This window comes from Scardinius erythrophthalmus (genome assembly GCF_964197995.2).
Source record: "Scardinius erythrophthalmus genome assembly, chromosome: 24".
Lineage (NCBI taxonomy): Eukaryota > Metazoa > Chordata > Actinopteri > Cypriniformes > Leuciscidae > Scardinius > Scardinius erythrophthalmus.
The window spans coordinates 19,139,401-19,165,119 of NC_138244.1; the positions used below are offsets into that span (position 1 = coordinate 19,139,401).

At 38.6% G+C, this 25,719-nt stretch overlaps 1 protein-coding gene across 4 annotated transcripts in view; it reads right to left on the bottom strand.

The window, feature by feature from the left end:
* The window catches only part of scaper (S-phase cyclin A-associated protein in the ER), a 118,923-nt gene that overhangs the window by 56,444 nt on the left and 36,760 nt on the right, over positions 1 to 25,719 (bottom strand). For all 4 annotated transcript variants that reach the window (XM_081356196.1, XM_081356194.1, XM_081356197.1 and 1 more), the window contains 4 exons: positions 24,236 to 24,343; positions 8,593 to 8,729; positions 3,042 to 3,107; positions 1,453 to 1,579 (listed from right to left, as the gene is read on the bottom strand). In XM_081356196.1, coding sequence (XP_081212322.1) covers positions 1,453 to 1,579; positions 3,042 to 3,107; positions 8,593 to 8,729; positions 24,236 to 24,343 — 438 coding nt within the window. The remainder of the gene's footprint in view (positions 1 to 1,452; positions 1,580 to 3,041; positions 3,108 to 8,592; positions 8,730 to 24,235; positions 24,344 to 25,719) is intronic.

The following is a 25,719-nucleotide window of genomic DNA, read 5'->3' on the forward strand; positions in this document are numbered from 1 at the left end:
CACCAACACAATAATGTTCTGTTTATTATAAGAGCAAACTGCAGTTATGTAGTCTGCTGCTTTAAATGCTCAAGTTCTTTAAAGGTCTGATTGGTTGTCAATGTTTTCTCTGTGGCGTTATCGTTATAGTTGTGGTGTGGACTTCCCTATTCTCATATAATTATCCAAATTTACTGTTATAGTTTTTGCCTGTGGTGAAAAACATCTTTAACAGCTTTTTTGAGTGTCCCATTACACGCAAACACAGCATTTTGAGCATCCAACTTTTAAAAACACACCTTGATTCTCCTGCATTGTTTCATTCCATTGAGATACGTTAAGCCATTTTGAATGCAAAAATGCATCTTATGTAAACAGTCCCTAAGGTTCAAGTGGGGTCAGGTGAACCTGAAACCAGTCTAATTATACAGGGGTTTGAGTTAAAACTGATTAGTCAACTAGTTGTTTAGGCAACCCCCAAACTAGCTGCTTTGGAAAATGAGTTTTGTCAGAGACAAAAACTAAATTCAGACACTTTACTAACTATGAGATAATATTACGTAATAGTTTACAAGAGTAAATGTAAACACAATCATTGTTAATATCACATAATATCACCACTTCAGAACAGCTCCATCAAGCATCTTTAAAAAGGTTATCAAAAACATCAAAAGTAAACTGCTCTTTTAATCTACAATTGATGGATTTAATCTCACAGCTCATACTGAATTGTGGGATATTAATAGAGCTCTTTCATGTTGGGTGGTGACATGCCAAGCTAGCATTGGAAAAAACTCAAATGATTGCTAAAATACATCTTCAAAAGCTTCCCTGCTTTTGTTACCTAAAGTCATTTGGATTATATTTACTTTTGAAAAACTAACATATTTTTGTTCAAAAGCCACAATGCACAACAGTAGCAAGCCAAACACTCTGAAACATGTTCGCCTGTTTGACAAACGGGGATCTCCGCCAATTAATAACATCTGCGGCAATGAAAACAAGCACCTAACCTGGCCCTCATTAGCAAATAACCGAGGGCAGAGAGTTGGGGATGGAAAGCGATACTCTGCATAGACTGCGAGACGGGGAGGACTGCAGCCAAAGCCGGCGGTTCAGTGGAGTCGGTGTTGAGAGCAGCCTAGAGGCTTATCTTCAAGTCAAATCCCTTCCTTCACTAACACACACACACACACACACACACTAGACCTCAGACAATAAAGCCCCCAAGCCCCTGACATAGACTGGTCTAAACACTGCTCAGATGCTTACAGTTCCAAGAAGAACCCTGGTGTGACTGTGCAGTAGTAAAGATGGACAGATAAAAAGCAGTTAAACAACAGATATCATACATCCATTCAGTCATTATTACTGGTATCTCCAGCTTTGCTGTCTTTTCAGTAAAATTACTTTAGAGGGCATGTCCCTATCAGAACACACCAGGGAGATTGATAATAAGAGATATGTACAAACCTGTTTCTCCAGAATGCGGGAGATTTCTCCCAGGGTTCTGTCCAGGCCAGACACTTTGTTACTGGCCCACTGGCCGCTGTCCTGCCCCTGCTGCTGCTTTACCAGGTCCTTCACCAGACGCTGGAGCCTGGAAGAAAACAAACACATGCACATACTCAAAACAATCATAAATAAATCAATTTGTTTTCATGTCACGGTGTCATACTTTCCATCTACATTTTTATTTAAAGCTAATTAGGTCAACAAACCTGTTAAAACATGTATGGGTTATAACATTTCCAATAATAATAATAATAATAATAAAAATATGAAATTCAAGTTTTGCATTATTTTCATGATAATTGACCACATTTCTTCTCCCAAATTCTCATTACTGGCTGTGAAAACAGATATTTAAATTGTAAGGCATTTATAAATTAAGGTTGTTAGTATAGGTTCCTAATTTGTTGAACTGTCTTTCAAATATTCTGATTTAAATGTAAAAACAACTCAGCATTAAAAAACAATATACCATAAGTTTACTATAATACATAAAACATTAAATGTAATGTGAAAAAAATATATATTAATTTATTCAAAATGTATATATCAAGACATTTGTTGGTATTTATTGTACTGGCTTTAAAGTTTAAAAGCTTTTATAAATATTTTTTACACTATTAAAAAATAAAGAGACTTAGAAAAAAAGTCCTTTCCAATGTGCTGAACGGTCATGAAAGATAAATAGTAAAATAAATAATTGTAAATAATAATTCTTTATGCAAAATACAATTTCTTTTAATTTTGGAGTGAAATAAGACCAGTGTTCTTTTAGTATTATTTATATAATATAGTGTTTTATGTGTGTGTGTGTGTATATATATATATATATATATATATATATATATATATATATATATATATATATATATATATATATATATATAGAATTAGCTTTAATTTTTGTTTTCAGTTTTAATTTAAATTTTAGTTTAAGTAATTTTGCTTTTGTCATTTTTATTGGGTTTAAAAAAAAATTAATTAGATTTAATTTATTTTAATTTAGTAATTTTATTACTTATTTTCAGTTTCATATAGATTTTTATCTAATATATATATATATATATATATATATATATATATATATATATATATATATATATATATATATATATATATATATATATATATAGCTTTATTTCAATTAAAGAAAATAATTTTTAGTTAACAATGACAACACTGAATATGACTTGCATGTTTTATCCAATCATATTAGCTATACCATAACCATAGTCCTTTTAGAAATTTTCAGCATATTGTTTTTAATTTTAAAAATGTATTATTCCCTTTTCGGGGACCGCTTGAATGTCTTGAGTTGATTTTGGGTTTTTACTATCATTTTACTATCACTATCAGAGGAGATCCCTGACAACACCGCTTGTATATCAGTTTTGCATAGTTATACAAAACTATAAAGGTTTGATAAAGGAAAGCCCAGTGCTGGCATCATTTGTAAAGCTTGGATTTAAAAGACAGCATTAAGACATGAGTACTCAGTAGAAAACCTCAGGTTGGGTATACGATCCTTAAAAGTGGAGCGGGGAGCTTACTTTGCCTTGTAAGGAGAGTCGGGGTTCTGGGACTTGGCTTCCATGCATGTCTCATACTCCTTAGCCCTGAAAAAGAAAGACAAATAAGTCTGTCAGAAAGAGATGGAGAGAGAAAGACAGACGGAGAGCAACAGAGGAGTCCGATGGCTGTCAGCCTGAAGACATGAGAAGATAAGACGACATGCTGAACAAAGAAAATGTCAAGAGGTCAAGCTGAGCCTCAAACTGTTTATTTAGTCTTTGGACCGCACTAGCAGCAATCACAAACTAACAAGCACGAACGAGTCACAAACGCTCGGTCTTCAGAGAGGTCTCACAGCAGAGGATGTTGTTTCACAGCAGGGAATACCGGACTCTCCAATAGCCACACTATTTAAGTCCAGAAATTGAAAATAAATAAGGTGAATGGCTGAACGGTGTGAATTAGTCCCCTAGTGGGTCACAGACCGAAATAATGTTTTGCTGTCGGTCAGCTCTAATACACTGGTGCGGACCACTGAGCAAAATTCCTGACAATCACGCATCCCATTCCGTCAGATAAGGATGATCGACCAGCTCCTGAAAAAAAAAAATGCTTGATGGATGGATGGATGCATGTTCAGGGGCTGATAAACTCAGGCGTCTCCTTCCGGAAGAGGACATCAGAGACAACTAATTTCAACTGAAGTCAGTTTAATGCAATTTAAGTTGAAATGACTTAAAGGAATAGTTTACTTAAAAATCTAAATGCTGTCATCTCTTACTCACCCTCAAGTGGTTTCAAACCTGTATGAATTTCTTTCTTCTGCTGAACACAAAATAATATATTTTCAAGAATGTCACTAGACATTGACTTCCATAGTATTTTCTTTCCTACTATGGAAGTCAATGGGGTCCATCAACTGTCTGGTTACCGACATTCATACATATCTTCCTTTGTGTTCAGCAGAAGAAAGAAATTCATACAGGTTTGAAACAACTTGAGGGTGAGTAAGTGATGACAGAATTTTACATTTTTAGTTGAACTATTCCTTTAAACATCCAAGTTGATTATACTTAATTTAAGGCAGCAACTTTTTGTTTTACAGTGTATACAGTGTAATCCTGCAAATTAATCCTAATAACAGGAATAATAACAAGATTGTTCACAGCAGGTGACAGTAATTTTCTTATTTGAAGAGGTGAATTGCGAGTTTTCAATTAATAAACAAAACAAATAAATACATTTGTGGTGATTGAATGTCTAACGAGGTTTGAGGTGGATAAAGTTCTGATCTCTAGGAGGTGATAAATCACACTGAATAGTGACTTCAAATTAATTTATTAATGTGTTATAGAGGACAGAAGACTTTGGAGATGCCACCAGGCCATGCGATGATCCCTTAACCCTAACCCTTGACTATTGAGACGCGTAACAATAAATTGACTATAAACACAATTAGGTTTGACTCCGCTTTCTTTGGGGTAGCACAGCATTTTTGAAGACTGATTCCGAAGTGTTTTGTTTTGAAGGAGTGAAACGATCCTGGCCGACGCATAGACTCAAGCGCTCGGAAAAAGATTGTGAACCGTACCTGGCCTCGTCCTCATCCTCCAGATTACAATATTCCTCTTTGACAGCTTTACGCCTGCACGGGTTAAACAGAGGGGCAATCGCCGGACCATCAATCTCCGAACGCGGCAGGCCCCATTAAACGGGCCGGGCACCATAAATATTAGTAACCAGCTATAAGTGTGTGTGTGAGTGGGGGCGGGGCTACAAAGCTACAATGCAGAGCTAATCATCAATTCATCACGATGTGCCCCACTATTCACCTCCGCCCAAGCTGGACGCAGACGGCCCCCTCCCCCCAATCAACTGTAAAACCGTCAATGCCTTCGGACGGATTAAAAAAATAAAAAATACAGTGTATTCGTTTTAAATGTGCTATGGGAGACTCAGACGCTCGGCACTCCCAATTACAGAGATTTGGTCGGGCAGCGCTGCAATATTTAATATTGGATTTGAGAGGCTCTCAATCAAAATGGAAGACAATTTGACTGATGATGAATAAAAGGACGAGGAAAAGGGAGGGAAAAATGTGAACTGTGGAACATATCCACTGAGAGGAATGAAGCTGGATCCATCTATAAATTCAACAAATGTATACAAGGGGTTATACGTGGAATAAATATCGGATACATCCAGAGATTGAAAAGATTTACATGCACCTGATGGCAAATAAAGGTCTGAGGTTAGAAGGGTCCAAGTGTCTTAAAAAGTTGAGATGATCTGAACCGTGGTTTGGCGGCAACTACACACGCACAGACACATTGGCCCTGTCCCAAATGGAACACATGATGATGTCAAGTCATCTAAAGGCATTCACTGGCAAGTATCCCTTAAGTTCACAAGATTGTAGAGTGTGCCATGTGTCATTTTATGATTATGAAGGGTCACAAACACCCTCATTGTTCACAAACACCCTCATTGTGGCCGCACTTGTACAGGTCTTAATGCTGCATGAAATCCACATGTTGGTGCCATAACAGCAGGTGACTACCCAACAGAGGAGGGCAGCAAACGTCCAGATCATGCACTTGGTGACCTTGCAAACTTGAGGCAGTGTGCAGTGCACCGTCAAGATTGAAACACAATTGGCCACTTGAAGACTTGTCTTTGCCACACTGACCGTACCATGGGGTGGTGTTCCATTTGTCAGTTTGCAAAAGGGTGCTAACTAGTCCCTTCTTAGTGGGCATCATGTCGGAACTGGTTCAGAATTCAAAGAATTCAAATTGGACTCAGAGGACAGAAAGAGTCTCAAGGCCACAACTGATGTGAACTTGAAGATTTGTCTTTGTCACGGAGAGTCCCATTTGTCAGTTTGCAAAAGGCTGCTCACGAGTTCCTCCTTTGAGGTCGCCATGTTCCCTCAATGTGTCCTTTTTTTGCACATCTTTTCCAAGATCCTTCCCTTGTTTCCTTGTAGCTCATCTATTCCCTCCTTCTCTCCCCTAGCTTCCTCACTGACTCTCCACTAGGGAACTTTTTTCTGGATTTGTGAGCAAACTCCTCTGGGAGTGCTGAACAGGGGGTCTTTTGTGCGCCGCCCCTCTCTCTGAGGTAGAACAACACACTGAGAACTCTGTTCTCAAGCCTGGGGAAAAGACAAGTAATTTCAACCTGCCAAACACCATCCACGAGAGAAAGGGTCATCAGGGAGAGAAGGAAAGAGTTAAGAGTGAGATACTCTGAAAGTTTAAAGCCCACATCCAACGCTGACATGGGCGGACATGCTACTTTCATGGTAATTAAAACCACACATGTTTGCACATGAAGAACAAGCCATATATTTGAAGAATAAATCAGGGTCCAGCTAAGGAAATTAAGCAGCCTTTTTCCATGCCACGGCTCTGATGGGGACTGAGCGGGCTTAACAACGACATTGGGGGACAGGGCTACCTGGGAGGGCTGAGGAAAGCTCTCCAGCGTTTTACAAACGCCACACTGTGCTCCTATAAAACGGCTCATTTCCACCCCGCGGTGGAGCCGCCAACCTCAGCAAGCCGGGGCTGTGGGCGGCCGTGATTTATGAGTGTGTAGCGCCTGTTCTCTCCCTTTCTTTCCTCCTCACCCTCTTTCCCTCGCAGCGTGAGTGTTGCAGGGCTCAGCACAGGAGTGACAGAGAACAGAGGAGGCTCATGTTGTCACTCTCCCAGCCAAAGCTCAGAGCTGTTTTCTGCCCTCTGAGCTACCTCTATATTAATGAGCTCAGAATTCCTCTATACTGCAAGACTGTTAGCAGACTTCACAGAGAGAGAGAGAGAGAGAGAGAGAGAGAGAGAGAGAGAGAGAGAGAGAGAGAGAGAGAGAGAGAGAGAGAGAGACTACAAATTACAATTACTGTAAGGCCACTAGGGATGCAACAAAAATTAAATCTTGATAACCGTTTCATATTATGTCGACATTTCTAATGAAATATACGAAAACTTACGGAAGCTTGTTATTAGAAAATTAATCTTCTTATCGAAAGAATGTTATTAAAATGACATATGCAGAAATGTCATTACAATCACAACTTAGCATAGAAATTGTAAGTTAATGAAATTTCAACATGCATAAGTTCGAATAAAATTTCAACTTTAGTCAATGTTGTAATTACTAAAACTTACAAATATCCTAATTTACTGTGCAGCAATTACTATAACTTACAAATGCAGAAATTTCATGATGTACTATAACAAAACCATATAACTCGCGATTTTGAAAATAGATGGATTATAACTTATGAGCATAATTTCATCAAAACGTATTAACTTATGTTGAAATTTCAACTATTGAAAACAGAAATTACAACATAAAAATATTATAACATTTATATACATACATATATATATATATATATATAGAAATATATATATGTGTGTGTGTGTGTGTACACACACACACACTTAACATATAACAGAATTACAACTTACGAACACAGTAATTAAGCAGAATCGTCAACTTACAAATCTCACAACTAAATTAAATTTCATTTAAATTTTTGACTTGCAATTAACTTAAAATGACTAAATTATGTTTGAACAAATACATTTACTTTATATTCAACCAACAAATATCATTCTTTACATTGTCAGTACTTCATTACAACTTATAAATATCTACAAGTTTGTATAGAGAATTTTTTCATTTATTAATGTGCTACTGTGCTAATGTGTTACTGTTTAAATCATTTTCTAAAGAATGTCACTAAATAAAAACCTTATGGAATATACTTCAATATATAATTAGACTGAACATTAGCAGTTAGTAACAAACATTCTCCCCACATGGATGTATAAAGTTATATCAAAAGTTCCCTGGCTCTTTAAAACAGTACACTGAACAAACTCAAACAATCTCTCAAGACATTAATTCCATTTTAAGCCTTACTAACAAACAAACATACCACATTAACTCTACTTACACCAAGACACACACACACACACACACACACACACACACACACACACACACACACACACACACACACACACACACACACACACACACACACACACACACACACACACACACACACACACACACACACACACTAACAGTTGTGACAGGAGGCAAAATTGATAGTGCCCAGGTCTAGGATCTGACACTGAGACGCGTTTGTTCCTATTTGTTGATTGCTATTGATTTTCTTTGATACTTCATTTAAAAATCAATAGTTGGAAGAGAGAAAAACAGGCATGCTTTACACATACTTTAACATACTATTGTACAGTAGCGAAGCCTTCAGTTTTGGCAGCGTGATGGCAACCAATTAGGAGAAAAGCTCTTAACAGGTGAAAGTGGGGGAGTGGTGGGGAGGGGCTAACAGATCGATTCTCACTTTTTCCTCCCCAATCACAGAGAGTGGCCATAAATTAAGCTCATCAGTGTTGCCGCGTGGACAGCCAGGATGCACATCGCCTCTGCTCTCCATCTCCTTGTCACTCATAAAGCTCTCATAAGCAACAACACCACGCTTTAGCCACACAGAGTGAGTGAGGGAGATCAAGAAAAGAAAGAGAGAAGAGAATGTGATCGCATCACCTTGAGTTCATGCGTGCCCGCAGTTTCTTGGCCTTTTTCCGAGCTTTCTGTCTCTCTTCTCCATCTTTCGCACTGTCGGAGGGCACGCTGCTGTCGGTCATGATGTCTACGATGTACTTTTTTTGAGACAGGTGTTCCTGAGGAAAACAAAACAAAAGACAATTAAATTATGTAAATGCTTTCATATTAGAGCTTTTTTTGCATATTTTATTTGATTAGTGTGAAAAGTGTTTTCTAAATATTTCATATTTGTTATTTTACTCGTCGTTTTTATTACTTTTTTAAATATTTCTATATAACTTACATTTTTATTACAGCTTTAATACTTAAACTTATTTCAGTTTGTTGCTATTGCAACATTTCTCATTTTCGTTTAAGTTTTTAATAGTGCTTTGAAACCAATTAATCGTGATTAATCGCATCTAACATAAAAGTTTTTGTTTACGTAATATATGTGTCTGTATTTACAGTATATATATATATATATATATATATATATATATATATATATATATATATATATATATATATATATAGCATAGATCGGTAAGATTTTTTTTTTTTAAAGTAGTATCTTCTGCTCACCAAGGCTGCATTTATTTGATTAAAAATACAAACAAAAAAAGTCATATTGTGAAATAATATTACAATTTAAACCAGCTGTTTTCTATGTGAATATATATTTAAGTGTAATTTATTCCTGTGATCAAACCTGAATTTTCAGCATCATTACTCCAGTCATCAGTGTCACATGATCCTTCAGAAATCATTCTAATATGATGATTTGATGCTCAAGAAACATTTGATTATTATCAATGTTGAAAACAGTTATTTACATTTTTATTTCGTGATGCTATGATGAATAGAAAGTTGAAAAGAAAAGCATTTGTCTGAAATGGAAAGCTTTTGTAACATTAAACACTACTGTTCAAAGGTTTGGGGTCAGTAAGAATTTAAATTTTATTTTTGGGGGAAAGAAATAAAATAAATCAATACCTTTATTCATCAAGGATGAGTTAAACTGATCAAAAGTTACAGTAAAGACATTTATAATGTTAAAAAATATTCTATTTTAAATAAATGCTGTTCTTTTGAACTTTCTATTCATCAAAGAATTTTGGAAAAAAATTGTACACAACTGTTTTCAACATTGAAAATAATAATGAATGTTTTTTTGAGCATAAAATCATCATATTAGAATGATTTCTGAAGGGTCATGTGACACTGAAGACTGGAGTAATGATGTTGAAAATTCAGCTTTCATCTGATGAATAAATTACATTTTAAAATATATTAAAATAGAAAACAGTCATTTTAAATTGTCATAATATTTCACAATAATACTGTTTTTTTTATTGCTTTTTATCAAATAAATGCAGTCTTGGTGAGCAGAAGAGACTTCTTTTAAAAACATAAAAAATCTTACCGATCTAAAACTTTTGACCAGTAGAGTGTGTGTATGTATATATATATATATATATATATATATATATATATATATATATATATATATATATATATATATATATATATATATATATATATATATATATATATATATATATATACATACACACACTCTACTGGTGTGTGTGTGTGTGTGTATATATATATATGTGTATATATATATATATATATATATATATACACACACACACACACACACACACACACACACACACACACACACACACACACACACACTATATACACATATATATGTATATGTATATATGTATATATATATATATATATATATATATATATATATATATATATATATATATATATACACACACACACACACACACACACACACACACACACACACACACACACTATATACACATATATATATGTATATATATATATATATATATATATATATATATATATACATATATATACAGACATATATAGAATATATAGACATATATATAATATTTATAAATATAATAATACAAACACACAAATATATTATGTAAACAAAAACTTTTGTTAGATGCAATTTATTGATTTCACAGCACTAGTTTTTTCGTTTAGGGTTTTCCCCCAATATTTATTTTAGCTTCAATTTTACTGAAAATTATTTTGAACAGTTTTAATTAATTTGAAAGGCAGGGAAAGGGCATATAAATAGTATTTGAGTTTTCACTCAAACATACCAATTGGACACAAACAATATACTGTACATTGGAAAGCAAACACGAGAAGACATGAGGTGGTAGGATGAGAAGGCTAGTCCATATTTTGCCCCCAAAAAAAGCACATTAGATTCATTACAGCTCCATAGAGAGACCTCTCAGTTCAAAGCCACGTGCCTCTAGAAAAGTCCCAACAGGACAATGGAATGACGACACATGGGTGTGTCGGAACAGAGCGACAAGAGAAGAGATCAAACATCAAAACATCAATTCCGCAGGACCTCTCCACACAGCACATGTCCAAAGGCAGGGCTTCAACTCCCACACTAGATGTAAAGTGGAGCACCTCCATTGAAAGTCCAGGTGTTAAGCTCTTTGTGTGGCATGTAAAGTCCTCCCGGCCCAGGCATTGTGCTCCACAATTATGAAGGCATCTCCTCCACTCGCTGCTGGCATTAAGGCGGCGGAAGTGCTGAGGGGGGAAAGAGGTATAGCTTTCCGTCTCTTTCTGATGATGCCGATATTTCCATGGGAAGAAAGACGGATGTAACTCAATTTCGGACGAAGTGATGCATGCGCCAGAAAGCAATTATCCAATTATTCTGTCATCCGGCACCTCGCAGGATGGGAGCAGCGGGTGAGATAGATAAGAGTTCCCACTCCGAGTCGATACTTCAGAGGCCGTATGCTAACGGAGGATGGGAGCCAAAAACCCACTAGGTTGACTCTGGAGCTCTTCAGAAAACTGGGCACACGCACTGGATGAGGCAAATACATATCCTGGTTTCTCATATAAGTTACAGTTACAAAGGTAGACCAATTGTCAGAAGGAATGGGATATTGTAACAACTGAGTTTTCAGCTCTGTTGAAGGAGATCTTTACAGTAATATATCAAGTCATGAAGTGCATTTACAGGCACTACAAAAGTTTGGCTTTAGTCGGACTAAAGCAATAACTTTTTAAAATGCCACTTATATGGTTTATACTGAATGATTGTTGCGATGTTGGGACTAAAGGTGCAGTCACATTAAGGAAAATTTCAGTGCAATTTCACAGATAAAAAAAAAGTCCCTTGACTCTTGTCAATAGTGTAGCGATGTATGAAGCACACCTTTCAATCCAAGCAGCTTTCAATCCGTCTGACCAACTTGAACCATTTATAAAATAAATCGTAGTGGTCATACATACAACATTTTAAACTCTGTCATCATTTACTCACACTCTTGTCATTCCTGTATGACTTTCTGTCTTCTGTGGAACACAACAGTTGTTTCTTTTTTGTGCGTACAATGAAAGTCAATGGGGTCCAACATTGATTTGGCCCCAACATTCTTCAAAACATCTTTGTTCCGCAGAAAAAAAAAGTCATAGGTTTGGAAGGAAATTGAGGGCGAGTAAATGATGACAGAATTTACCCTAACCGGTTTTATCGCCCATGTCAGCTTGGCATCATTCATGTCCAGGGCCAATGGTAAAGGACGAGTTATGTAATGTTAGTAAATAATTAATAAGAAGGCGGAGAGAGACCTGAACATTTGCACAAACATCAGCTCTCCATTTCTTCCAACAGCTCTTCACAAGGTACATTAACTTCGAACAATAACGAAGCGAACAATAACAAAGTTTTAACGACCACAGCCAACACTGTCTCGAATGCTTGACACCTGTCCTTAATGAATTAGTTTGAGACAAATGTGACAAATTGCCATACGGACCTCCGTTTGAAATCTGTACATTTGCATCATATAGTGTTTCAAATGGATGACTGATTTTGTGTGCGTGTGCTTGAGGAGGCATCTCCCCCGTGTCCCTCGGGAACAGGAGTCGAGCCCTGCAGTCATAACCATTGCCTCCCTGTGGCCAGAGAGGCATCTGTTGAGTAATCTCTCTGAAAGGCGATCTACTTCGCCTGCCGTTCACTTAATGGGATTGTTTCTATAACACCTCAAAGACGTGCACCATCTTGAGATTATAAAGAGGGGTTTGGAGGAGAGGGGAGCAGCACAAACACAGATCTGTGAGGAGACCACGGCTGGAGCTAAGCTCGTAATGTGCAAGTGAACCCGCAGTACGGTAAACCATTATGGCAATAGTCAATCGCTTCAATAGTCTGAGACTTGAACAGAATTTAATTAAAGAATATATTTTAAGAGAAAGTCATGTCATAACACCACAGTTCTGGTTTTACAGAAAAAAGTTTTTTGATTTCATATTTTGATATTCTAAATGATTTGGGTCTTTCCTTGAAGGGATATTCACCCCAAAAATTGAAATCCTATCATTAATTATTCACCCTAATGTTGTTTCAAACCCGTAAGATTTTCAGTTATCTTCGAAACATAAATGAAGATCTTTTTGACATTTTGGTTCCTCCATTGACAGCTACGTAACTGCCACTTTGACGCTTCAAAAAGTTCATAAAGAGATCATAAAACTAATCCATATGAATTAAGCGGTTTAGTCCAAAAAGATTCTGAAGAGACATGATCGCTTTATATGATGAACAGATTGAATTTAGGCTTTTATTCACATATAAACACTGATCAACTCATTCATCAGTTGTGGTAAACAGAAGCTCAAGCAAGTTAACTTGACATGTAAGAACCAATGAGGTTCATTCTCGTGTTACGCAGTAAGTTTGAGCATTAGCAAGAACCAATGAGGATTATTCTCGTGTTACACAGCACGTTTGAGCATTAGCAAGAACCAATGAGGTTCATTCTCGTGTTACACAGCACGTTTGAGCATTAGCAAGAACCAATGAGGTTCATTCTCGTGTTACGCAGCACGTTTGGGCATGAGCAAGAACCAATGAGGTTCATTCTAGTGTTACGCAGCACGTTAGCAAGAACCAATGAGGTTCATTCTCGTGTTACGCAGCACGTTAGCAAGAACCAATGAGGTTCATTCTCGTGTTACGCAGCACGTTTGAGCATTAGCAAGAACCAATGAGGTTTATTCTCGTGTTACGCAGCACGTTTGAGCATTAGCAAGAACCAATGAGGTTCATTCTCGTGTTACACAGCACGTTTGAGCATTAGCAAGAACCAATGAGGTTTATTCTCGTGTTACGCAGCACGTTTGAGCATTAGCAAGAACCAATGAGGTTCATTCTTGTGTTACGCAGCACGTTTGAGCATTAGCAAGAACCAATGAGGTTCATTCTCGTGTTACGCAGCACGTTTGAGCATTAGCAAGAACCAATGAGGTTCATTCTCGTGTTACGCAGCACGTTTGAGCATGAGCAAGAACCAGTGAGGTTCATTCTCGTGTTACGCAGCACGTTTGAGCATGAGCAAGAACCAATGAGGTTCATTCTTGTGTTACGCAGCACGTTTGAGCATTAGCAAGAACCAATGAGGTTCATTCTCGTGTTAAACAGCACGTTTGAGCATTAGCAAGAACCAATGAGGTTCATTCTTGTGTTACGCAGCACGTTTGAGCATTAGCAAGAACCAATGAGGTTCATTCTCGTGTTACGCAGCACGTTTGAGCATTAGCAAGAACCAATGAGGTTCATTCTCGTGTTACGCAGCACGTTTGAGCATGAGCAAGAACCAATGAGGTTCATTCTCGTGTTACGCAGCACGTTTGAGCATGAGCAAGAACCAATGAGGTTCATTCTCGTGTTACGCAGCACGTTTGAGCATGAGCAAGAACCAATGAGGTTCATTCTCGTGTTACGCAGCACGTTTGAGCATTAGCAAGAACCAATGAGGTTCATTCTCGTGTTACGCAGCACGTTTGAGCATTAGCAAGAACCAATGAGGTTCATTCTCGTGTTACGCAGCACGTTTGAGCATTAGCAAGAACCAATGAGGTTCATTCTCGTGTTACGCAGCACGTTTGAGCATTAGCAAGAACCAATGAGGTTTATTCTCGTGTTACGCAGCACGTTTGAGCATTAGCAAGAACCAATGAGGTTTATTCTCGTGTTACGCAGCACGTTTGAGCATTAGCAAGAACCAATGAGGTTCATTCTCGTGTTACGCAGCACGTTTGAGCATTAGCAAGAACCAATGAGGTTCATTCTCGTGTTACGCAGCACGTTTGAGCATTAGCAAGAACCAATGAGGTTCATTCTCGTGTTACGCAGCACGTTTGAGCATTAGCAAGAACCAATGAGGTTCATTCTCGTGTTACGCAGCACGTTTGAGCATTAGCAAGAACCAATGAGGTTCATTCTCGTGTTACGCAGCACGTTTGAGCATTAGCAAGAACCAATGAGGTTTATTCTTGTGTTACGCAGCACGTTTGAGCTTCAGCAAGAACCAATGAGGTTCATTCTTGTGTTACGCAGCACGTTTGAGCATTAGCAAGAACCAATGAGGTTCATTCTCGTGTTACGCAGCACGTTTGAGCATTAGCAAGAACCAATGAGGTTCATTCTCGTGTTACGCAGCACGTTTGAGCATTAGCAAGAACCAATGAGGTTCATTCTCGTGTTACGCAGCACGTTTGAGCATTAGCAAGAACCAATGAGGTTCATTCTCGTGTTACGCAGCACGTTTGAGCATTAGCAAGAACCAATGAGGTTCATTCTCGTGTTACGCAGCACGTTTGAGCATTAGCAAGAACCAATGAGGTTTATTCTCGTGTTACGCAGCACGTTTGAGCATTAGCAAGAACCAATGAGGTTTATTCTCGTGTTACGCAGCACGTTTGAGCATTAGCAAGAACCAATGAGGTTTATTCTCGTGTTACGCAGCACGTTTGAGCATTAGCAAGAACCAATGAGGTTCATTCTCGTGTTACGCAGCACGTTTGAGCATGAGCAAGAACCAATGAGGTTCATTCTCGTGTTACGCAGCACGTTTGAGCATTAGCAAGAACCAATGAGGTTCATTCTCGTGTTACGCAGCACGTTTGAGCATGAGCAAGAACCAATGAGGTTCATTCTCGTGTTACGCAGCACGTTTGAGCATTAGCAAGAACCAATGAGGTTCATTCTCGTGTTACGCAGCACGTTTGAGCATTAGCAAGAACCAATGAGGTTCATTCTCGTGTTACGCAGCACGTTTGAGCATTAGCAAGAACCAATGAGGTTTATTCTTGTGTTACACAGCACGTTTGAGCTTCAGCAAGAACCAATGAGGTTCATTCTCGTGTTACGCAGCACGTTTGAGCATTAGCAAGAACCAATGAGGTTCATTCTCGTGTTACGCAGCACTTTTGAGCATTAGCAAGAACCAATAAGGGTTAATTCTCGTGTTACGCAGCACGTTTGAGCATTAGCAAGAACCAATGAGGTTCATTCTCGTGTTACGCAGCACGTTTGAGCATTAGCAAGAACCAATGAGGTTCATTCTCGTGTTACGCAGCACGTTTGAGCATTAGCAAGAACCAATGAGGTTCATTCTCGTGTTACGCAGCACGTTTGAGCATGAGCAAGAACCAATGAGGTTCATTCTCGTGTTACGCAGCACGTTTGAGCATGAGCAAGAACCAATGAGGTTCATTCTCGTGTTACGCAGCACGTTTGAGCATGAGCAAGAACCAATGAGGTTCATTCTTGTGTTACGCAGCACGTTTGAGCATTAGCAAGAACCAATGAGGTTCATTCTCGTGTTAAACAGCACGTTTGAGCATTAGCAAGAACCAATGAGGTTCATTCTTGTGTTACGCAGCACGTTTGAGCATTAGCAAGAACCAATGAGGTTCATTCTCGTGTTACGCAGCACGTTTGAGCATTAGCAAGAACCAATGAGGTTCATTCTCGTGTTACGCAGCACGTTTGAGCATGAGCAAGAACCAATGAGGTTCATTCTCGTGTTACGCAGCACGTTTGAGCATGAGCAAGAACCAATGAGGTTCATTCTCGTGTTACGCAGCACGTTTGAGCATGAGCAAGAACCAATGAGGTTCATTCTCGTGTTACGCAGCACGTTTGAGCATTAGCAAGAACCAATGAGGTTCATTCTCGTGTTACGCAGCACGTTTGAGCATTAGCAAGAACCAATGAGGTTCATTCTCGTGTTACGCAGCACGTTTGAGCATTAGCAAGAACCAATGAGGTTCATTCTCGTGTTACGCAGCACGTTTGAGCATTAGCAAGAACCAATGAGGTTTATTCTCGTGTTACGCAGCACGTTTGAGCATTAGCAAGAACCAATGAGGTTTATTCTCGTGTTACGCAGCACGTTTGAGCATTAGCAAGAACCAATGAGGTTCATTCTCGTGTTACGCAGCACGTTTGAGCATTAGCAAGAACCAATGAGGTTCATTCTCGTGTTACGCAGCACGTTTGAGCATTAGCAAGAACCAATGAGGTTTATTCTTGTGTTACGCAGCACGTTTGAGCTTCAGCAAGAACCAATGAGGTTCATTCTTGTGTTACGCAGCACGTTTGAGCTTCAGCAAGAACCAATGAGGTTCATTCTTGTGTTACGCAGCACGTTTGAGCATTAGCAAGAACCAATGAGGTTCATTCTCGTGTTACGCAGCACGTTTGAGCATTAGCAAGAACCAATGAGGTTCATTCTCGTGTTACGCAGCACGTTTGAGCATTAGCAAGAACCAATGAGGTTCATTCTCGTGTTACGCAGCACGTTTGAGCATTAGCAAGAACCAATGAGGTTCATTCTCGTGTTACGCAGCACGTTTGAGCATTAGCAAGAACCAATGAGGTTTATTCTCGTGTTACGCAGCACGTTTGAGCATTAGCAAGAACCAATGAGGTTTATTCTCGTGTTACGCAGCACGTTTGAGCATTAGCAAGAACCAATGAGGTTTATTCTCGTGTTACGCAGCACGTTTGAGCATTAGCAAGAACCAATGAGGTTTATTCTCGTGTTACGCAGCACGTTTGAGCATTAGCAAGAACCAATGAGGTTCATTCTCGTGTTACGCAGCACGTTTGAGCATGAGCAAGAACCAATGAGGTTCATTCTCGTGTTACGCAGCACGTTTGAGCATTAGCAAGAACCAATGAGGTTCATTCTCGTGTTACGCAGCACGTTTGAGCATGAGCAAGAACCAATGAGGTTCATTCTCGTGTTACGCAGCACGTTTGAGCATTAGCAAGAACCAATGAGGTTTATTCTTGTGTTACACAGCACGTTTGAGCTTCAGCAAGAACCAATGAGGTTCATTCTCGTGTTACGCAGCACGTTTGAGCATTAGCAAGAACCAATGAGGTTCATTCTCGTGTTACGCAGCACGTTTGAGCATTAGCAAGAACCAATGAGGTTCATTCTCGTGTTACGCAGCACGTTTGAGCATTAGCAAGAACCAATAAGGGTTAATTCTCGTGTTACGCAGCACGTTTGAGCATTAGCAAGAACCAATGAGGTTCATTCTCGTGTTACGCAGCACGTTTGAGCATTAGCAAGAACCAATGAGGTTCATTCTCGTGTTACGCAGCACGTTTGAGCATTAGCAAGAACCAATGAGGTTCATTCTCGTGTTACGCAGCACGTTTGAGCATGAGCAAGAACCAATGAGGTTCATTCTCGTGTTACGCAGCACGTTTGAGCATGAGCAAGAACCAATGAGGTTCATTCTCGTGTTACGCAGCACGTTTGAGCATTAGCAAGAACCAATGAGGTTCATTCTCGTGTTACGCAGCACGTTTGAGCCTTAGCAAGAACCAATGAGGTTCATTCTCGTGTTACGCAGCACGTTTGAGCATTAGCAAGAACCAATGAGGTTCATTCTCGTGTTACGCAGCACGTTTGAGCATTAGCAAGAACCAATGAGGTTTATTCTCGTGTTACGCAGCACGTTGAGCATTAGCAAGAACCAATGAGGTTCATTCTCGTGTTACGCAGCACGTTTGAGCATTAGCAAGAACCAATGAGGTTCATTCTCGTGTTACGCAGCACGTTTGAGCTTCAGCAAGAACCAATGAGGTTCATTCTTGTGTTACACAGCACGTTTGAGCATTAGCAAGAACCAATGAGGTTCATTCTCGTGTTACGCAGCACGTTTGAGCATTAGCAAGAACCAATGAGGTTCATTCTTGTGTTACACAGCACGTTTGAGCATTAGCAAGAACCAATGAGGTTCATTCTTGTGTTACACAGCACGTTTGAGCATTAGCAAGAACCAATGAGGTTCATTCTCGTGTTACGCAGCACGTTTGAGCTTTAGCAAGAACCAATGAGGTTCATTCTCGTGTTACGCAGCACGTTTGAGCATTAGCAGGAACCAATGAGGTTCATTCTCGTGTTACACAGCACGTTTGAGCATTAGCAAGAACCAATGAGGTTCATTCTCGTGTTACGCAGCACGTTTGAGCATTAGCAAGAACCAATGAGGTTCATTCTCGTGTTACGCAGCACGTTTGAGCATTAGCAAGAACCAATGAGGTTCATTTTCGTGTTACGCAGCACGTTTGAGCATGAGCAAGAACCAGTGAGGTTCATTCTCGTGTTACGCAGCACGTTTGAGCATTAGCAAGAACCAATGAGGTTCATTCTCGTGTTACGCAGCACGTTTGAGCATTAGCAAGAACCAATGAGGTTTATTCTTGTGTTACACAGCACGTTTGAGCTTCAGCAAGAACCAATGAGGTTCATTCTTGTGTTACACAGCACGTTTGAGCATTAGCAAGAACCAATGAGGTTCATTCTCGTGTTACACAGCACGTTTGAGCATTAGCAAGAACCAATGAGGTTCATTCTCGTGTTACACAGCACGTTTGAGCATTAGCAAGAACCAATGAGGTTCATTCTTGTGTTACACAGCACGTTTGAGCATTAGCAAGAACCAATGAGGTTCATTCTCGTGTTACGCAGCACGTTTGAGCATTAGCAAGAACCAATGAGGTTCATTCTCGTGTTACGCAGCACGTTTGAGCATGAGCAAGAACCAATGAGGTTCATTCTCGTGTTACGCAGCACGTTTGAGCATTAGCAAGAACCAATGAGGTTCATTCTCGAGTTACGCAGCACGTTTGAGCATTAGCAAGAACCAATGAGGTTTATTCTCGTGTTACGCAGCACGTTTGAGCATTAGCAAGAACCAATGAGGTTCATTCTCGTGTTACACAGCACGTTTGAGCATTAGCAAGAACCAATGAGGTTTATTCTTGTGTTACACAGCACGTTTGAGCATTAGCAAGAACCAATGAGGTTTATTCTCGTGTTACACAGCACGTTTGAGTTTCCACAAGATGTTTGTTCTTGTGCATTAATCAGGTTTGGATGAGCTTCGGTTTATGTTCGCTGATCAATGTTTATATGTGAATAAAAGCCTAAATTCAATCTGTTCATCATATAAATCTATCGAGTCACTTCAGAAAATTCTAATTCAAAAGTGGTAGTTGCGTAGCTGTCTATGGAGAGTACAGAAAGCTCTTAGATTTCATCAATTTGTGCATAAAAAAAACGACATAAAAAAATGTATGCTCTAGTAAAAGGACAATGTGGCATATGACGACCTATCAAATTCGATGGACAGGTGATGGACTGGTGTCCACTTGCACAATGCACATGGTGACAATAGGAGACTTGAGAGATATAAAAAAGTGACAGAAACCAGCCTGGGGGCTAAAACACCCGAAAAAACCACAGTGCTTTCTGTGGGGCGTAATGAGAGACAACTCCAAACATCACACCTCCACCGATGCTCAGGGGCCATGATGAAGCGCTCACTGTCACACTGATACATGTCCCATCCTCCACTCTTTTGTGTGACACAAAAGACCCGGCAAAAGATGTCTTTCCCCCAATGTGAAACAGACAGCTGTTTGTCATTCAGGTACAATGTAATGACAGAAGGTATAAGGTAACAAACCAACGACGTACACAAAAAAACTTGACTTGTACATCCCTTGCAGGATTACATTCTAAGGCTACGTTCACACTGCAGGCTGAAACGACCCAATTCCATTTTTTTTGCCCCTATGCGACCTGTATCTGATCTTTTCATGACAGTCTGAACGACACAGATCCGATCTTTTCAAATGCGACCCAGGCCACTTGGGTATGTGGTCCAAATCCGATACGTATCCGATCTTTTGAAATGTGACTTCAGTCTGAACCGCCAGGTCACATGTATCCGACCCACACGTCATTGATACGCGACAAACGTCATAATTATTGCTTTGAAGTAGGCGGGAATGAGAAGATAAACAACAAATAACTTTAATATCGCTAAACGAGCTCCACTGTTGACATCCATGTTTACCTACTTCCGCAGCTAATTCATGTTTAGCTACTTCCGCAAACAACAAGTGACTTCGTTGACCGTTGAGTACTCTTCTGCGCATGCGGGTCACTTCTGGGTCATTTCACGTTCACGTTCACACAGGAGATCACAAAAGGTCGCATTTAATTGGAAATAAAACAACAACACTATTAATATTATTATTATTATTAATAGCATAATATATTAAATGTAATATTTATCATTAAGATAATAATTAATAGTTTTGCAATTTCATAAAATATTGGGCTGTCAAATTACATTTTTTAAATCAAATTAATCACACATCAAATTTGGCTGAGAAATTACCCGCAAAAGATAAAGTCATTATTGTGTTAAATGAGAAAATCATTAAATAGACATTACAAAAAAAATCTTTAAATGTAAAAATAAACATTTGATTTAATTCAACAGAATTTATTACACAAACTTTAGACTACAACAGCCATGTTTTTATTTTTGCCCTGATATCTTGAATTTTAGGGGCATTCGACCTGCATTTTATAGGGTCCATCATGCAGTGAGTTGTTACCCTGCTTCATGTTCTTCACCAATCAACCGTATGAAATGTAAGATGAACTTCGTATGCCATTCGAAGGTGGGCGCCCCCTGGGGCGGGTGCGTTAATTATTATAATCGCATTATTTTTCCATAATTAACTAATTATTAAAGTCCCTCTGTGGTGAAAATCAAGGTTTTAATGTTGTTATATGTCTATGTCTACTGGCAGAGAACCAAAGACAGTCTCAAATACGCGGTTTGAAAATCGCTGGTGTTTCTGACGTCACAAACTACCTTTTAACCAATCAGGTCAACGTGTGATCGTCAACGAGTGGATCTCTGAGCTGGTGTGAGTGAGTGGGGGCGGGGCTAATTTGCATGTTCAAATAACCACGTACTAAATGAGGCAGGGGTGTAGAGTTACATTCAAGGCACTTTAAGGCATGACGAAAAATGTTTCAAGGAAAAAAGGCTTAAATAAGTATTTTTGGTGATCAAAGATGAGTTTTAAGGGATAAAATGATTGACTACAGGGGGACTTTAAATTAACATCCCTAATATATATATATTAAATACTGTTCAATATAATATATTTCTATTGAATACATATCTATATATAAAATATACAACACAAGTCTTGACTTAAATCCATGAGCACTTGTGTGCCAGCCACTAGACTAGCCCATGACTCTGAAAAACTGTGATATTTTAGCTTGAATAACTCAACGTTCAGCTGTGTTTCTTCTTGATCTGGCGTCAAAGGTTGAGGATAAATAAAATTCCTATGTGTCAAACACAACGGGCCTAGAGCGGCGATATATCACATTAAACCAGAACAGATGACAACCAATAAAGGATAATATAGAGTCCAAGAGGCAATCCAAGTATCCTGCAGCCACACTGATCCATTGCTGTTGATAATCGCTGTATTTTCAATTTAACTCCAGAGTCTTTCAAATAGCGAAATATGACTAAATACGAGGACAGACGGAGGCTCTGGACCCGCTTCCGCAGAAAAACTACGTTGTGACCTCTGCACGGTTCAGCCAACCATCTTAGTTTTAATTAAAAATCTTTCATAACGGCAAGAATTATGGAAGTGCCGACTGGAAAATAGTTGGCGGTTGTGTGAATGAAATACTGCACACCAAAATGAGCAAAGACATAAATAAGGAGCACCGGAGCGTCCATCGCAAGACTATCCAAACAAGTCCTGTGGCCAGGTTTCCTTAAAATGCAGCAACTGTGAATGAATTACCAAAATTGCACATTTTGACATATATTGCTGATAAACTCCTAGAGAAGAAAAAATAAGTAGTGTGTTCTTTTCCAATAAGAGCCAAGGACACGGTAATGAACTCTAGGACAAATTTACAGTTCAGACACCCTGAAGTTTCCAATTTTGCTAATTCCGCTGACTGTTACAGATCGTGGCGTATAAATCACAGGTAAACGGTTTCCTTTTGTGCGTAAACCAAACGAACGCTGTTTAAAAACTAGTTCCACGTGAACGGTTAATTCAATTAAATACATCAAGCTCTACAATTCGGACAGCCCTCATTAAGTCAGCCGCACCTGACGCGAGTCGCACGCTTGCGAGACGTGGTCGGTGGCTCGACTGTGTGTTTATCACACTGTCAGGCAGAGAAATAGGTGGCTGCGGCCAAGGCTAATGATTTAGAGGCAGCACTGGGGGTTTAAATATTACTCGCTGAGAAAAAGGTTTGAATGAAGGAGGTCCAGGGGCCAAAGGTGCGACATATAGCACCAACAGTTGTCAGCCGTACAAAGAAGCCCAGTGTGAAAGCCAATCTCATATTGCGGTGAGAGATCCCGCATTTAACGAGCCGCGTTCAGGGGAGAGGCACTCAGTCAAGCCCAGAGACAAGGCAGGGTGATCTCACCCCGCGCCATATACACAAACACTTTTAGTGTTGATTCGCTCGGAGCCTTTTATGGTCCCACAAACCAAGGAAAATATGGGAAAGTTGGTGTTGAGCCTCTCAACCTTTACAGATATGATAAATGATGTGCAAAATCATAAAATGAAACGTCTTCCCTAAAAATGAAGTTGAATGTGTGTGTGTGCTGTTTGTGTGTCTGTGAGAAACATAAGCAAGAGTGACATCATTCACATGAAGTAAATACATTTTCAAGTAATGTTTTAAACTGTTAATAAATATAATGAATAATAAATGTAATGATTCATATTTGTAAGCAAGATTAGAATTAAGTGGTATATTTTGTTTTTATTTAACAAATGTGTAATAATTGTTTGTATATTTTAGTATTTATAATTTACATTTTTATTTAAAAAAAAATACATTTTGGGGGAAGAATTGTAATAATGACAAATAAACCAATTCAATCCAGAATTACTGTTATTAGTGATGTCAATCGATAAAAAACAAAAAAAAAACAAATCGCAGATTTTTTCTGTAATTAATTGTGATTAATCGCACCTAACATTAAAGTTTTTAATATATTTTCTATATTGTAATAATTTCACATTTAATCTCCAAATTAACATAGAAACAACAAAGACAGTAGCCTATATTTTAAATATTTGTTTAATGGCTATATCTATCTATCTATCTATCTATCTATCTATCTATCTATCTATCTATCTATCTATATATATATATACACACATATAAATAAAATAGTAAAAAAAAAAATCCTCAATTTGGCATTTTATAATAATATTTGTATTTGTATATATTTAATAAAATGTAAATGTAATTTATGCATTTAATATGCATCAAATCATACAAACTCTGAAGAAACCAGGGTTCAACCCATAGGAGTTCATAGTGAAACTGCAGTGTTTTTAGTGGGGTAAACTCACCACCTCCTCGTCCGACAGCTCCCGCCCTTGAATGCTGCTGCTGTCCCGCACTGCCTGCTGGTGACCCTTTCCCTTAATGTGACTGAACAGGTGGACCTCAGAGGAGATCTGCAACACAAACGCACAGGCCGGAGATCACAAGAGGCAATACGCCAAAAATAAAGCCATGGGCCTGAAACATACCAATCTACCACACAATACATTTCAGCATCATTCATGGACTGACAGTTCTCAGGTGTCAAGACATATGTTCCAACCCTTTAAAGCTAAATATGATCCCTTGATCCTGACAGACATCTGCAGAGCTGACAGACATATCTCATAAGAACTAGAAAAATCTGAAAACACTGACGAATAACTAATAACTACAGAGCTTTGACACCTTCTTTTCGAATGTATCGGCGCCCCAAGCACTGTTTTTACCAGCTCAAATATCACCTCTTGAGTTTGTAGAGCAGCTCACCTGTCCTGAAAACTCAAGAGGTCATGTGAAAAGCATAGAAGACTCCTACTCCATTGAATGTCTCTATTATTCACATAATGGTTCTGTTCGCCGTGAGAAACCGGGGTGGTTAAGCTAAGTGCTAAACGATCTGAGCTGGTAAGCAAAAGGTTGACGGTTCAAACCCGATCTTGAACTGCCACCATCAAAACATCTCTTTTTTGTGTTCCACACAAGAAATAAATAGGGTTTGAACTACATGCGGTTGAGTAAATGACAGAATTTTCATTATTGAGTGAATAACCGAAAAGGTTGCAAACCCCAGAAAAGGTGATCACTTTTGTGCATTTGATCGACAGTTAAAGGAATAGTTCACCAAAATACATTTCACTGGCTTTCATATTGTGGAACAAAACAGACAATATTTTGAAGAATGTTTTGGTTTTTTCCATATTATGAACCCATTATTGACCAACGTAACCCAAAAATGGCAAAGGTTGTTGGAAATTGATCTACATGAGCTGAATGGAAAGGGTTTTTTTATAACCTTTTTTGTGTTCCGTAGAAGATAAACATCGTACATGTTTGCAATGATATGAGATTGAGTAAATGATCCGATAATCTAAAAGGTTGTGGGTTCAAACCTCAAAAAAGAAACTATTATTATTGTGCCCAAGATTAAAACAATTAAAGGAATGGTTCAAAAATCATTTACTCGCCTTCATATTGTTCAAACAGATTTACAACTTCCTTCTGTGGAACAATAAAGAATTTAGTTTTAGATGGTTTGGTCCTTATTATGCAAGTCAATGGGGTCCTAAACTTTCAAATGGCAAAATGAACATAAAAGTAGATTAAAATTAATCCACACAAGCTGAATGGGGAGATTTTTCAACCTTTTTTTTTTGTGTTCCGCTGAAGATAAACATCGTACAGGTTTGCAATGATATGAGATTGAGTAAATGATCTGATAATCTAAAAGGTTGTGGGTTCACACCTAAAAAAAGAAAGAAACTATCACTATTGTGCCCATGATTAAAAC